Genomic DNA, 15,924 nt, shown 5'->3' on the forward strand with positions numbered 1-15,924 from the left:
ATACAATACACAAATTCATGTGTTTTGAGAAATACAACTCAAATATGTGCAGAAAATCTCTGAATCGCAACAATATTTACTTCTACCACTCCAGATTATCCATTATCATTACTTGCCTCATACTGACCTTCCACACAGATGAAAACCTCTTATTCCAGCTTTCTTATAATTCTAAAGTTTTTGCCACTCTTGGGGAATAGCCATTCCCATTTAGCTTTGTGGCTCCTAGCCCCTGGGACTCATAATTAAAAATCCATCATTTCTATCAAATTTGTATTGCCTATACTTATATTTGCCTATTCTCTGAATCTACTCTACTGTAGTTGTTCTGCTTGTACTATACTGTAACAGCATGGTATCAACCCATGTACTTTTACTGTTTGTTTACTCTCATTGGCTCTTCAGTGACAGTTTTTCCATAATTTATAATGAACTTGCATTTTATCTTGTTACTCTAAATTATATTTTTAAAGCTACATGTGTTGGTGAAGGGTTCTATATTAAATAAAGAATGGCAAATATTGCATTTAGCTTGTTAGTTGTATATAGCCATGGCAATGTCTGCTATACTTGTGAATCAAGTAGAAATATCTATTGTAGAAATTAAACCACAGATTGTTTTTTTATTGACCCAACATACTGATAAATCAAGTTATTCTTGACCTTTTCATCATTTATTTTCCTTCAGCATGTATTCAATACCAAAGTATCAGATGTGCTGTTACTAAAGTCCTTGTACCATTTACATTCTATATCATTACTGTTTCATTGCTTGCCACAAAAGTGGTGAAGAAGGCCTCATACATAATGCATTGATACTCTGCCCTAATTAACAGAGTCAAGTACAGGAAACTAGAAATGTAATTTAAATAGTTTCTTACTAGAGTGTAGCTTCACAGCATTGGTACAGGTAGTGTTGCAGGAACAGCCAAAATCAAAAATTCCTAAAGTGTGCTTGGCAATTTAATTATTGTAATACTGCACATTGAATTTGATATGTTAAGGGAAGAAAATAAATTAGCAAATATTTTCTTTAGCATACTGTTAAAAGGAAACTTTCAAGCTTAAAATAGCAATGTCAACCGGTAATAAAATAGTACATATGTGGTAACTTCTTGCATATGAAACACACTTTAATATGTGGTACTTCATTACGTACATTTCTGTAGGTTCTTTCAGTGTAAAACTGACCTGGCTAACTGGTCTTTGCTAATAAAAGGACAGCAATGATATTAACACAATGTGCTATCACGTATCTAGTCATTTTTAAAAATATGCAGTATAACACACATTCATTATGGAGTAAAACATGACTTATATTTGAGGATTCTATCCCAGATCCTTGGACTTTGTATAATCTACATTATTTATTTGTACGCAGTTAATCAGTAGATGATCACTACATAATGTATTCAACTGGATTTCTTGATTAACTGTTTTAGATTCTCTGATCTGCAACTTCACTCTACTATGCATAATGATAGTTTTGTATATATTTCCTTATAGATATTATGCATTTGGCCTGTGCAGGATAAAATAAATTAACCTAGTGAGTTGTTGTGTGTGTGTGTGTGTGTGTCTTGTCACAAACTGATGCCCTGTCCAGGGTAGTAGCAATTCTGAGCTGCCTGGTTAGGCTTAGGCACCACAACTCTGAATGAGATTAAGTGGGTATGGCTGACAACACATGTATGTATGCAAGAGTGAGTGTGAGTGTCAAGTGTGCCTTGCAGTGAACTGGCACAGCATTACCATAAACAGGATTAAGTAAGTTTGAAAATGGATCGGTTACTTTACAGGTCGAGTGTTGTACAATATGCAATAAAAAACAGCAAAGGGAAACTCATGCTTATTCAAACTAATTTTTCCATTGTAGTCCCAAAAGTGATTTCTCTAAACAGTATTTCTGCATTTCAAATTTGTATTTTCAAGGCTTTATAAACAAAAGGGCCCATATTAAAATATCTTAAGCAATTGTATCCATTTAATTAAAACACCAGAGAATTACACATTAATGATAAATAAGAAAAGAAGCCTGAAAGGAAAACAGGCCTGAAAAACCAACATGACACACACCAACATTATATACAGTATTACCTCTCTGCCAAATGGTTAACAATGGTGGTGCAGTGTTTAGCAATCCTTCTACATTGATCCAGTATCCAGGAACTTTACCTGTGGAGTTTAAACATTTTATATGTGTCTATGTGTATTTGTTGTGAGTACTTTGGTTTCTTCTCCCATGCCAAATCCATGCAGGTTGGATAACTGGTGATTCCAAACTGAGCCTTTGTGAGTGAATGTGGGTTTCTGTATGAATGAGTCCTGCTGTGTATTGGCACCCCAACCAGCCCAGCATTTGCTCCTACCTTATACCCAATGCAGCAGGGATAGCCTCTGGCCTCCTGTAACTTGTAATCGATTACGTGTGCTTTAGAATGTTATGCTTACTCTTAAGCAGTTAAAATGTTTGTATGTTTAAATTGTTTGATTTTAGTTTTTCTGTACAAACAGATGTGTGTGGCTTCATTATGTCAGGTTTTATGTTGGCTTTAATAGTGTGGAATCCAGATCAGAAGAAATTCTAACAGCATTCCCATTATGTAACAATATAATTTAGTAGCTAAAAATTCCTTTTAAATGGCCATACTTTCTAAAAGGTCTCTAAAAGTTCAAAAACTATTAACCGTACCATCTTCAATCAATACAGTATAATCAATGGAGCTTTTCTATTTTTTTTTAAATATATTTTTGACAACCAATAAAATCACATTTACCAATAGCGATATTGTGTTTATACTGGGTTGTTGCATTTCCATGCGCCTGATCCTGAATCTGAAAAGCAGCCAGATCAAACAGATCCAAATAGTCTTCAACTGGATAGCGGTCATGAAACCCTTCACTTAGTCGAATTATACCTGGGAAAAATAAAAAAAAGAAATAAATCAAATAAAACAAATAATTGCATTTAAATAAATCAACAGTTACAAATACTGTACATAGTCAACTGTAAGATAATTCATGTTCCACCAACTCTGTGAAACATATAAAATGCCCTGAAGCTACCAGCTGTGAGGCTACCACAGCCTCAATATTTGGTTTTCTTTTTAATGTTCTCTGCTGTTTCAGAGCTGTGGGATTCCAGAAGAAATTTAGCTGACTGCTGAGAAAGTGCAATGAAATGTCTTCACTGTTAAACAGTACTATTTGTTGTTAATAACACTGGCCTGCAGGGAAAATGTTTGTGTTCTGTTGGCACACAAAGCTCTATAAGGATGCTTACAATTTATTATGGTACATTTGCACTTCAAGAAAAGATCTTCCTAAAATTGGAGAAGATGGATTTCTTGACCATTAATAAGCTCCATATGCAGAACAAATCACTGAACTGTTATTCATCAGTTTAAGAAAGTGAAAAGCTGTTACATTGTTCATAAAATCAATAAATTCTTAAGTAAGACTGGAGAAATTTACTGTGCATTTAAAACCAGTTACAAGTGACAAAGATACACAATGGTCTTTTAAAAGTTAAGGTGCCTGCTATATTAGGTTATCATGTTTGCATGGTGTACACTCTTTAGTTTTTCCAATTAAAAATCTAATGGACATATGTGAGGACATATGAAAACATTTTGATTACATGGTACCAGTGGAAATGGAGGGGAGGTGAATTTTGAAGAACTCCATCATCTAGATTTCTTAAGCCTTTTGTTCCTAAATAACCAGTAACACTTTAAAAGCAGACGTTAAAGACATGATAATTATAAATATTAAAACCCATGATATGAAACGCTACATTACCTCCATGGACTACATATAATGAATTATTCAGTATAAGTTTAACCCTTTATTTGAAAATAACTAAAATAAGTCTGTCTTTCTCTTTGAAAAAAAGAAGAAGCTAGTCCAATTCATATGAAACTTGCCATGTGGGGAAAATTACTTCAAACATATGTAACAGCAATTTTTGGATTACTTTATCAACAATGGAAATGATACCTTGTTCTTTTAGAATGTAATATTGGTAACTTGGGCAGCACTGTAACTTAGTGGTAGCGCTGCTGCCTTCCAGTATGGCGACTGGGGTTCACATCCTGGGTCCCCCCTACTCGGAGTCTGCATGTTTTCCCTATGTCTGGGTCTGATTCCTCCAGATGCTCCAGTTTCCTCACACAGTCTAAAGACATGGAGGCTTGGTGAACTGGAGATACTAAATTGGTTCTAGTGTGTGTTTGATGTATGTGTGTTTTCGCCCTGCAATGGACTGGGGCCCTGCCTTCGGTTTATTCCTGCCTTGCAATCTATGCTAGCTGAGACAGGCTCTAGCACTCCTCCCCCAAAATGATCCTGCTCTGAATTAAGTGAACTTAATTTCTTAAGCAAGATCAACAATTTTGCTTGTAGAGTCCATTCAGAAAATGCTGTTTAAATACCACAAATTAAGGTCTAGAAAAAGAATCTTTTAAGAAATCAAATCTAGTCCCTTATGTTCTAAAGCACTGTTTTTTAAACTTTTTTTTCCTTACGAACTAGTTTTCCCTAGTGCACATCTTCATGACTCGTAATCGTCACAGAACAGTGACTGATGATCGCTCTGTTCTTGCTTGGAGAATCTCCATCGATCATCATCTGTTTCCCCTTGGTTTGTCGTCCAGGGTGTTTTTTCTAGTTATGCAATTCAAATTCCATTCACGCAATCCATAGTTTAAGAAACGCTTTTCTCAAGATTTCTAGGCAAGTCTCCAGTCTCTTGTGTTTCTCTTAAATAATATAAAAAGGTGCATTATATCTTACATGAACATGTTTATTTAAGAAAATTTCATTCTGGTTTGTCAAAGAGGGAAACAGAATTTTCTATTTATTACTGCTTCGCTCTCTTCAATGTAAAAAATTCTGGTATAACTATTCTCATGGATTTATGTTGTGCCCTTGATAATGTGAGGGACGATATGCAGAGGCAGGAGTCCTGGCCAGGAAGGAGCATGGTTCCTTAACCGGATGGGAGGCCAGCCCTATGCCACTCCAAGAAACAGGGCAAAGAAAACTCTTCCTTGCCCAGAATAGAGGCAAAGGATGTTGATGCCAGGAGGAATACATGGGCATCCTGGCTGAGTTAAATCCAGGAACCAAGCCAGTAGGTCCATATATTGAAAGGACTTGGGAGAACAATGGATTTGGTACATTGCCTCCCCCAGAACATTAGATGGTAGCTTCCCCGGATTGCAGCGGGCACTATGGGACTTGGAGTTCTTTGTCTCAGCCCTGTTGGATACTGTGGGTGCCACTGGGGGGTGGCGCTAAGAAAAGAGAAGAGCAATATGGCATAGGGTTTCCGCCTTCCGCAGACCATGTGGGCGGAACAGCAGAACCACTTCCGGGTTAGCAAATATAAAAGGACTTGCCACCATCATCCAGGTGAGTCAGAGTTGGGTTGGAAAGAACAATGCTCGTCTGGGTGGTGTTGAGGAGTAGAAGAGAGAAAGAAAGAGAGAGAGAAAGGAAGAGAAGAGAATTTTGGTGATTATTGGACCTGTGTGGATGTGGAAGGTATTTGTACAAATAAAGCAGCTTTATTTGAAAGGGACTGGTGTATGTGAAGTTGTATCTAGAAATTGGGGTTCTCTGGTCTCCCCTAGTGGATCACAATAGTAATAACTATTCTATTATACAACAGAAATGTTAAAACAAGACTGCATTAAAATTTGTTTATTTTGTGATTAATTAGTATTTGTATGCATCCTTTATGTGCTCTTATGCATTTTCACCAGCTGTGCAATCTCTGAGCTGGATTAATAGGAATGCTAACAAAATAAAACACTTATTTAACTGAATGAAATTAAGTAGAAATTAAATAATTACAAATGATCAGATTAAATCTTTCTGTGCTCTATTTTATCATTTTATATATATCAAACACAGATTCGCTTTGCTATTTTGTTTACTGTAGTACTCACACAAAACCTAAAGAATAAGTTAACAGGTAAAGAGAAGGGTGTCATGGTTCTGTTTCAATATGTAATGTATATTTCTAATAATTCATTCTACTCTGTCTAATTGGATGAAAAGACAGATCAATAGACAGAAAGATGGATAGTACTAAAATGATTAGCATACATTTATATAATGGAAATTTTGTATACTCCATACTTCTTTTAAATAAAATCTTAAAATAATCTCTTTTGGTAAGTTATTGTTTTATTAAACCCCAACATCCACAGCTTAAAATTCTCTTTGACATCATTATGAAAATGCAGGCTGTAATGGCAATTAAAAAACAGTTAACTTTTTTTTTTAATCGTGCATAAAAATGATAAAAATAAAATGTATGAAATGGAATTTTTAATGTCTGAAGGGAAATATGTTTGTCTGTTGGCACACAGTAACTGTTTGATCTGTTCAGATGTAATGTACTACTTTTTAATTACAGTATGTGCCAAGTTATAGTGCTTTATTCTTTTAATGTTTTATTATTCTGGCTCATTTTCTAGCCCTAAATACATATTAACAGGCTGCCAGGTAGCAGAACATTCAATTTCACCTCTTTGTAGTTTTTCTTTAGGTTTCCTTGATGTACATCTCACATCCTGACTTTTACAGTTATATATTAATAGTGATCTGATTCTTCTTTGTGTAACCTGAATTATTTTCATTAACCACAAGGAGAATTTCAAAGAATACACAGCCCCAATATATCATACATGGGAACTTGTTTACAAGAGTCAAAGGATGCTCTTAGGCAGCCACAACTTTCACAGACTAGTCAGCCTTCAGATAATCCTCAGTAGGATACTGAAAAGTATGCTGATGTGCACAGTCACATCATGCAGAAAATATTCAATTCTATTGTATAGATATATCTTGCTGAAAATGGGGACAAGCTCAAATAATCAAAGAAAAACTATTAAAAATGAAGGACAGCTTGTTTCAGAAAAGCAAATATTTTAATTAACTTTACTGTAAAATGTCATGCTTGGATTTAAAAAGCAATTATTGGACTAATTTTAATTTCCATTTTTAAGTTAATTATTATAAATGATTTCCCGACTAATGGGCTGAAACTAGACAGCACTCAACAGGTAGTTAAGGTTCAGCATTAAGACAAATTAAACCAGGACTCTATGGGATGCACCATATGCAGTTATGGCAAAAATACTGGTACTGCTACAGTTGTTTTCAGATAATCCACCAGTTCTTTTAAAAAATGTATAACATTACAAAATGTCTAATGTCAACATGTAGCTCAGTTATTTGCTTTGGAAGAACACAAAAAAACATGGAAAAAGAGTAATTTAATCTTATGTCACACAGAACTCCAAAAAGGGCATTGACAAAATTATTGCCACTTTTCACTTTTCAGAAGCAAGAAATAAATGGATTTCAAGCAGGTAATCCTACTGTAATTGGTATTCTAAATTACGTGTGGCATGTTGCAGGTTCTGGCAGTTTACAAGTCACATATTCAATCAGTCTAAAAAGAAAAAGGGGATTTGACTTGGGTTTATTGTGCCTGTGTGTTCTACACTCAGCATGGAGAAAAGATAGAAATGTGAAGAATTGTCCGCAGAGGTGAGAAACAAAATTGTAGAAAAGTATTGTGCTAACAACTGAACAGTTTCAACTCCATCTCCAAGGACCCTCATGTTCCTGTAGCCAACCTCCCTGGACAAGGATGGAAGCAAAAACTGATACAAGATTGCAACAAAGGATTTCACAAATTGTGGAGAAAGACCCTTGATCAACTGCCAAATAGATCCAAGCTTACCTCCGGATAAGAGAGTTATAACCGTGTTCACTCACACTATCTCTCTCCATCTCAATGAAAGGCTCTATAATAACATACCCAGTAGGACCCAATTTCTGACACAGATACACAAAAGAGCCATACTGGAGTTTATTAAAATCCTTCTAAGAGTAAGTGGTCTGGAGAGATGAGACCAAATTAGAAGCTTTTGCTAAAGCCCATTATCTGTATGTTTACAGAAAAAAACGAAGCCTTCAAAGTAATCCCTACTGTCAAACACTGAGGTGAATCCTTGATGTTCTGGGGGTTGCTTTGCTGCCTCTGGCACTAGGTATCTTGAAACTGTGCATGGTATCAAGAAATCTGAAGATTACCAAGGAATTCTGGAGTGAAGTGCTGGACCAAATGTCAAAGTATAGTCTCCATCAAAGGTCATGAGTCTTTTTAGTATGACAATGAGCCAAAGCATACTTCAAAAATATATGGTTTTGAAACAAATGTTGGACTGTTTTGTAGTCTCCTAATCTAAATCCCATTTAACATTTCTGGGGATATCTGAAAAAAGATATTGGGAGAACACACCCATGAAAAGGAGTGGTGAAAATTTCCAGTAGAGTGATGCTAGAAAATCATTCATAGCTATAGACAGTGCTAGACTGCAGTTGTTCTTTCCAAAGGGTGTGCCACCAATTATTAAGTCAGCAGTGCCAGTACTATTGTTAATGCTTTTTCCTGAGTCCTGTGTGAAATAAAATTATATTTGGCTTTTTTTTCCACCAGGTTTTTTGTGTCCTTCCAATGCAAATAACTGAAATACATATAGTGTGGCATTATAAAATGTTTGAAGATAACAAAGTTTTTGGAAGAATTGTTTATTTGTATGAAAACTGCAGCAGTTCCAATATTTTTGCCCACAACTGTACGTCTATTGCCAAAACTGCCTGCAGGGAGGGAGACCTGCTGCTTCATCATTATTAAGGAGATTCATGCAGGGCTTTAAGGAAGATCTCCAATTATTTTAATTGAATACAAGTTATTCAGTAAAATGAAAGTGTGGTGAAAAAACACTGAACTAAATTTTGGAAAGTGTAAATGAATAATATGCAAGGGGTTTGCAGTATATTATTTCTGAAAGAAGCAGATGATTCTGACCAATTAACTTCATAATCTGATTGATATTATCACTAGAAATCAAAATTTCAGAATGTGCAGGAGGTTGACAGGAACACTACCTATAACATATAAAGCATAAAGCAAGATAGCATGTGAGATATTTAGAACCTTGACTAAGATATCGTGTGAGGTATTCTGAACCATAACCAGAGGGGATTGGGCGGTCTCTTGGTCTGGAATCCCTACAGATTTTTTTTTTTTCTCCAGCCTCTGGAGTTTTTTTTGTTTTTTTTTCTGTCCACCCTGGCCATCGGACCTTACTTATTCTATGTTAATTAATGTTGACTTATTTTTATTTTTTATTGTGTCTTCTATTTTTCTATTCTTCATTTTGTACAGCACTTTCAGCTACATTTTTTTGTATGAAAATGTGCTATATAAATAAATGTTGTTGTTGTTGTAATTTGATCAAAATCTGAAGAGCCACTGCCAGATTCTTCAGTGAAAGTAGACAGTCCGGATGACAATCCCTTTGAGCAGGAAAATTTAACTCAACAAATACACTTTCAGGATCACATGATAAAAGTACAGAAAGCAAAAGCATTGTGAGATTCCATCCATCCATCTATCCTCTTCCGCTTATCTGAGATCGGGTCGCAGGGACAGCAGCTTGAGCAGAGAGGCCCAGAATTCCCTCTCCTCAGCCACTTCTAGCTCTTCTAGGGGAATCCTGAGGCATTCCCAGGCCAGCCGGGAAACATAGTCTGTCCAGCGTGTCCTGGGTCTTCACCCGGGGCCTCCTCCCGGTGGGACGTGCCCGGAACACCTTACCAGGGAGGCGTCCAGGAGGCATCCTGATCAGATGCCTGAGCCATCTCATCTGACTCCTCTCGATGCGGAGGAGCAGCAGCTCTACTCTGAGCCCCTCCTGGATGACTGAGCTTCTCACTTTATCTTTAAGGGAAAGCCCAGACACCCTGCAGAGGAAACTCATTTCAGCCGCTTGTATTCGCGATCTTGTTCTTTCGGTCACTACCCATAGCTCATGACCATGGTGAAGGTAGGAAAATAGATCGACTGGTAAATTGAGAGCTTTGCCTTATGGCTCAGCTCCTTTTTCACCACAACAGAATGATGCAGAGCCCGCATCACTGCAGACGCTGCACCGATCAGCCTGTCGATCTCACGCCCCATTCTTCCCTTACTCGTGAACAAGACCCCGAGATACTTGAACTCCTCAACTTGGGGCAGAATCTCGCCACCAACCCTGACAGGGCACTCCAACCTTTTTCGGCTGAGGACCATGGTCTCAGATTTGGAGGTGCTAATTCCCATCCCAAACACTTCACTCTCAGCTGCGAAGATCCAGAGAGAGCTAAAGATCACGGCCTGATGAAGCAAACAGGACAACATCATCTACAAAATGCAGTTACCCAATCCTGGGTCCACCAAACCGGACCCCCTCATCACCCTGGCTGCGCCTAGAAATTCTATCCATAAAATTTATGAACAGAATCGATGATAAAGGGCAGCCCTGGTGGAGTCCAACTCTCACTGGAAATGGGTTCGACTTACTGCCGTCAATGCGGACCAAGCTCTGACACCAGTTGCACAAGGACCGAACAGCCATTATCAGGGGTACCCCATACTCCCAGAGCACTCCCAACAGGATTTCCCGAGGGACACGGTCGAACGCCTTTTCCAAGTCAACAAAACACATGTAGACTGGTTGGGCAAACTCCCATGCACCCTCCAGGACCCTGTTAAGGGTGTAGAGCTGGTCCACGGTTCCCCGACCAGAACGAAAACCACACTGTTCCTCCTGAATCTGAGGTTTGACTATCCGATTGACCCTCCTCTCCAGGACCCCCGAATAGACTTTTCCAGGGAGGCTGAGTAGTGTGATCCCTCTGTAGTTGGAACACACCCTCCGGTCCCCCTTCTTAAAGAGGGGGACCACAACCCTGGTCTGCTAATCCAGAGGCCTCTGGATTGTGAGATTCTTTAGTAGTAATTTTCGTTTAAAAGGATGTTCTCAATTAATTTGTTTATGGTCATATATTAATTTCCCCGTAATCAATTTTATCTTTGATTTTGTTATGAATAACATTCTGAAAAAATCTTGCAACATCGATCTTTACTTTTTATCTATATTCCAACCACTGTGATGAATCTGGGTTTTGAGATCATAATAATTAATTCTTTTCTGGAATGATGAGAAGCTTTTTTATCCATATTTCACAGGTGACAATTGCTTTCTTTTTTTTTTTTGCTTTAGTTTGGTCAAGACCATTTTATGTCCTCATGCTCTGCTAATATTTGATGGCTAAGTGCAGCTTGATGAATCCAAGCTTTCAAATTCATAATAAATAAACAAATTACACTAATTAGTATTGAAACAAGCTAGTATGAGTACCTTTTTGATTCTGGTTTTGACTATCATTTCAGTCTGTCTTTATCAGTATTTTTGAGCCCTGCATGTTTCTACACTAAGACTTACTATTACTTTAATTCCCTGAGCGCTTCCATCTTCCCTATCCCTCTGGATACCTCTACATTTGAATGAAGTTCATAACACCCATTTGTACATGTGAGTTGTTCAATATTTACTACTTAAAGCTTGAAAGGAGACATTTTCTTTGATTTCAATGCAGGAGTTCTCATTTAAATGTGCTTGAATTATCAGTGATGAATGCTTTGACCGTCACGTGCAGCACAGAGCAATTTTAAATACACCCTGTGTAAATCATCAGAAACTGTTCTAAATTTTTAAAATAAATTTGTTATGAAATTGTTTGGTTTTCCAAATGAAAAATTTCCATATAAGTGCATTGGAGGTGAATTGAGAGAAAGTGAATTTTAGAAAATTACCTTTAATGAATAGAGATGAGTGGGATAAGACAGAGTGCTGAGTTGGACGTTAGAATGATAATGTGCAAACTATATATAAATAAGAAAAGCAACAATGAAAGAAAAAAGAAAATTGTTTAGATAACGGGCTAAACACATGAAAAATCCAAACCCCAATCTTATGAATAAAAGGGTAGAACAGGGAAGATGGATAGGCAGTGAGAGTAGACTTTAATTGAAAACAAGATTTCCTATTGTTCATACTGTAGCAGACTTAGCTTTTCAGAAAGAAAGTGATTGCTAAGGCAATTAGGGAAAAATGATCTGGTCCAGGAGCTGTCAGTATGGAGGTTGCTTTTTTTTTCTGCCAGAAGGGGTTGTCTGCAGGCATTCCAATTCCCTGTCATATCTCAAAGGTTCAGGATGTGACCTAATATGAGACTTTGTTTTAAAGGCTGGCTACTCACTAACATTTTGTTTCTGCTTTAGGATAGATTCTGGTGAGGGGCTTTGACTCCTTATAACGCTGTGGTGCAAAATGCAGGTTTAGAAAAGTGGATACATGAAATAATTATGTAAATAGGAACTTACTAATAAATGTGCTTAATAAAGCCTTAGAAATGACTTAAAGGAATCACTTTCTGTAGTGAGACACTGAAACAACCATCATATTGTAAGAGGGGGAGTCAAGATAAAGTTGCAAATACAAGACAAAAATCTTTTAGTCTGCTGGAATCCAGGCACTTCTAGGCAGGTGGCGCAAGTGCATTAAGAAGGCTGGAGACTACATTGAGAAATGACATTTTCAAATAAATCCCATTTTCTAATTTTAGCTTGACTCCCCCTTGTATATTAGTGATCAATTGCCTCTTTAATTATTCATCATTTGGGATACTGATGTACCTATCCTTCAGTATCTACACTTACTTGATTTACTGTAAATACTGCAAACAAATAATTATTGTTTCCTGCTATAGCATTTTGCTGCTTCCCAATAGAGTGCTATGGCTGCATGTTTATTAACTGTGACTGTCTCTTGTGGGTGTGCATTGTAGATATTCTCTGTTTTACCTGGCAGCAAAGCTGCTCAAAATAAGTATGGTTTGCCTCACTTACTTTCAGGGAAATGTTTAAGAACACTGCACTCCCTCCATTCACTGCTCCTTTCTCAAACATATTGCACCCCCAAAGAAAAGGCAATTTACTAAAGGGGTGTTGTAGTAATGGAAATTTCTTGTTAAGATACTCCTTTCTGTTTTATTTAATGTATGTATGTATGTATGTATGTATGTATGTATGTATGTATGTATGTATGTATGTATGTATGTATGTATGTATGTATGTATGAGTGGAAAACATTGTTCTGCTGTTATGGACAATTTTGGATACTTATTTTATTGACTTGAGTAATTGTATTTTGTTTTTGTTTTTTAATTTTTATTTTTTCTGCACTGGAAAATTGCACCTAAAAATTTAATTGTGCAATGTCTCATTGCTACAATGACAATAAAGATTTTGATTTGAGTGATTGATTGATATTTATAGTTAATTGAAAGATACCCTGTACTAGATTATACCCTGCGGGGTGCACCATGCTGCTGGGAGAGGCACTGATTACATGTGGCCCTGAACTGTATAAGCAGATTAAAAGGTGGATGGATGGATCTATAGAACTTAACTTTATTTTTGCAATTTTTGTCTTAATAGCAAAGCACTGGAAAATGCTATAAAATTCTATATTATAATGCAATACCCACATATACTATACATAATGTTATTCATATAGTATTATCTAAGGTCATAACAGAAAAGCGTACACTTGAAGGCAGTTAGCCAAGTAAACTAATGCTGTATTTACAAGCCAGTAAGCATCTAGTCAAGCAGGTCATAAGAGAAGGCAATTAACACAAGTTTACCAAACTGCAACACAAAGACCAAAGGTTTAAATTTACTGTAAACAGTCATGTTGTAGGCCACACTGTTAAGTGTTTTTGTAACTTTTGCTTTCCTTGAAGTAGCTGATGTGTTTTGGTTTTATTGTTTTTTCTTTTTCTAATTCAAGCAACTAAAGACAGAATATCTGAAGTTTCCCAGGAACTTTGACACTGCATTATCTAAATAAATTAATGAGAATCACAAAAATGTGGGATTCAGACACACAATGTTTAATTACATAGAGGCTGCCTGGGGATATTTTTTTTTCTTTGTGCATACTAAGAATAAACTTTGAATACGGTTCAAAATATGTGTATCTAACCACAATACTTAATACACAATACTCACAAATCACCTAGCTATGCGATTCTGAAACTATCCATTTTTTTTATGATAAATATTTTTCTGATCAGTACAGTTTTGAAAGGTAAACAGGATATCTGAATAACCCTTAAATATCTGGTAGTGAAAGATAAATACTGTCTGTCTTAATTTCTGTGTGAACAGCTGCATTGAGAAGAGTAATGAAAACTGATAAAGTGTAGACCTGTTTTTTTATAGTCTGTTAAATAATTTGGATAGACTAAAATGCCATAGAATCTGTATAATTAATAAACAAATGTTGCCAAAACTTGTTTTTAGTGGTTATCCAAAATATGGGTCTAGTTGTTTGACTCTAAATGTACTAACTGCTTGACCAGTTTTAAGGACTGCGTGAAGGCTGCTGGACAAGGGAACATATTTATTAAACCAAGACTTAGTTTATTTGAGGACGTGTCCTCCTCTTAAACCACACTTTCAGTTCAAGCGCACTGTTAAAGTGACATATTCACTGTGAGGAGAATGTCCTTTTGCTCAGTGTTACTTATTAATGAACTATAATATAACAAAAAATAGGTTAATATGATATGGCATGGTAGCACAGTGATTAACAATACTACTTCAAGGCTGGAATCCAGTGTCTGGTGGTTGTACATGTGGAGTTTCTATGTTCTTCCTGTGTCTGCATGGACTTTTGTCCAGGTACTCGGTTTCTCTTCCAGCATAACCTAAATATGTGTTGGTTATGTGTGTATGTAAGTGTCCCCTCCAGTGGTGTACAGTTGTTTCTTTTCTTATGCCTATTGCTGACAGTGCAGGCTCCATCCCCCTGTGACCGTGATTTGAATTAAGCACATTTAAAAATATATTATATAGGTCTCCTGGATTGTGAATATGTAAGGAAGGGCAGAATAGGTCCTTCTTCCTTAGGTGACATCTTTCACATTTTTAATATCTTTGTAATGGCCAGTGTGATTTTCTACTCTGTGGTGTGCTGAGCTGGTAACATCACTTCAAGAGAGGCCCACTGCATGAACAAGCTAATTAAAAGGACAGGCTCAGTTATAGAATACACTCTGGACCCCCTGGAGGTCATAGCAAGGGAAAGAATTAAAACAATACTGAGTGCTATTATGAACAATGCTGCACATCCTATCTCTAACACATTAACACTGAGGACTTTCAGCCAACAAACTATTCAGCAGACGTGTGTCAAGAAATGCTACAGGGCCTTTTTAATTCCAACAGTAATACAACTATATAATGCCTCAACTGTGACTGCCAAGGCTGTAGTTTTTATTCTTATTTTTCTTATTTTATAGCCATTGTGGTGCTTATTCATTTATAGTACTAGAGTGTTGTACCGTGTTAGCCATTATGAATGTAGTGAGAAGTCAAGCAAAATAGCACCTTTTATTGGCTAACTAAAAAGATTAGAATATGCAAGCTGTTGAGGCAACTCAGTCCCCTTCTTTATCTTGCAAGTTTTAGTTAGCCAATAAAAAGTGTCATTTTGCTTGACTTCTCACTTTATTTATTTACTTATCTACATACAGTATTTATTATGTAATTATTTAAAGAGTTTTTGTAAGAAACCTGGGGACATTAAAGTTCTGTATCTATCTAGACACTATAAGCAATGTCACAAAAACAGATTTCAACCTCAGAGTTCGATAATTATGAGCCATTTTTTTATAATAATGAATAAATTTTATTCAATAACTAAGACTATATTTTCCTGACATCCAGTCTTTACTAGACTGTATAAAGAAACAAATGACATATTTTCCTAATTTAGATTTTTTTATTTCCCTGCAGTACATTTTAAAAGAAATGTCATCTGCACTGCAAATTTCCTTAATATTTTCACCATTCTTCTTTATTTAAAGCTATTTGCAGTGTAAAATTTTATTGTAACTTCTAGTGTGGGTTTTCTTCTTTTCACAACGATCCTTTCCTTAGCT

The 15,924-nt window shown here is 36.4% G+C and overlaps 1 protein-coding gene across 3 annotated transcripts in view; it reads right to left on the reverse strand.

Annotated features, from left to right (window-relative positions):
* Positions 1 to 15,924, reverse strand: part of chst15 (carbohydrate (N-acetylgalactosamine 4-sulfate 6-O) sulfotransferase 15) — a 290,859-nt gene that overhangs the window by 55,777 nt on the left and 219,158 nt on the right. For all 3 annotated transcript variants that reach the window (XM_039769563.1, XM_039769553.1, XM_039769544.1), the window contains one exon: positions 2,778 to 2,918. In XM_039769563.1, coding sequence (XP_039625497.1) covers positions 2,778 to 2,918 — 141 coding nt within the window. The remainder of the gene's footprint in view (positions 1 to 2,777; positions 2,919 to 15,924) is intronic.

The sequence above is a fragment of the Polypterus senegalus genome, chromosome 1, assembly GCF_016835505.1.
Source record: "Polypterus senegalus isolate Bchr_013 chromosome 1, ASM1683550v1, whole genome shotgun sequence".
Classification (NCBI taxonomy): domain Eukaryota; kingdom Metazoa; phylum Chordata; class Cladistia; order Polypteriformes; family Polypteridae; genus Polypterus; species Polypterus senegalus.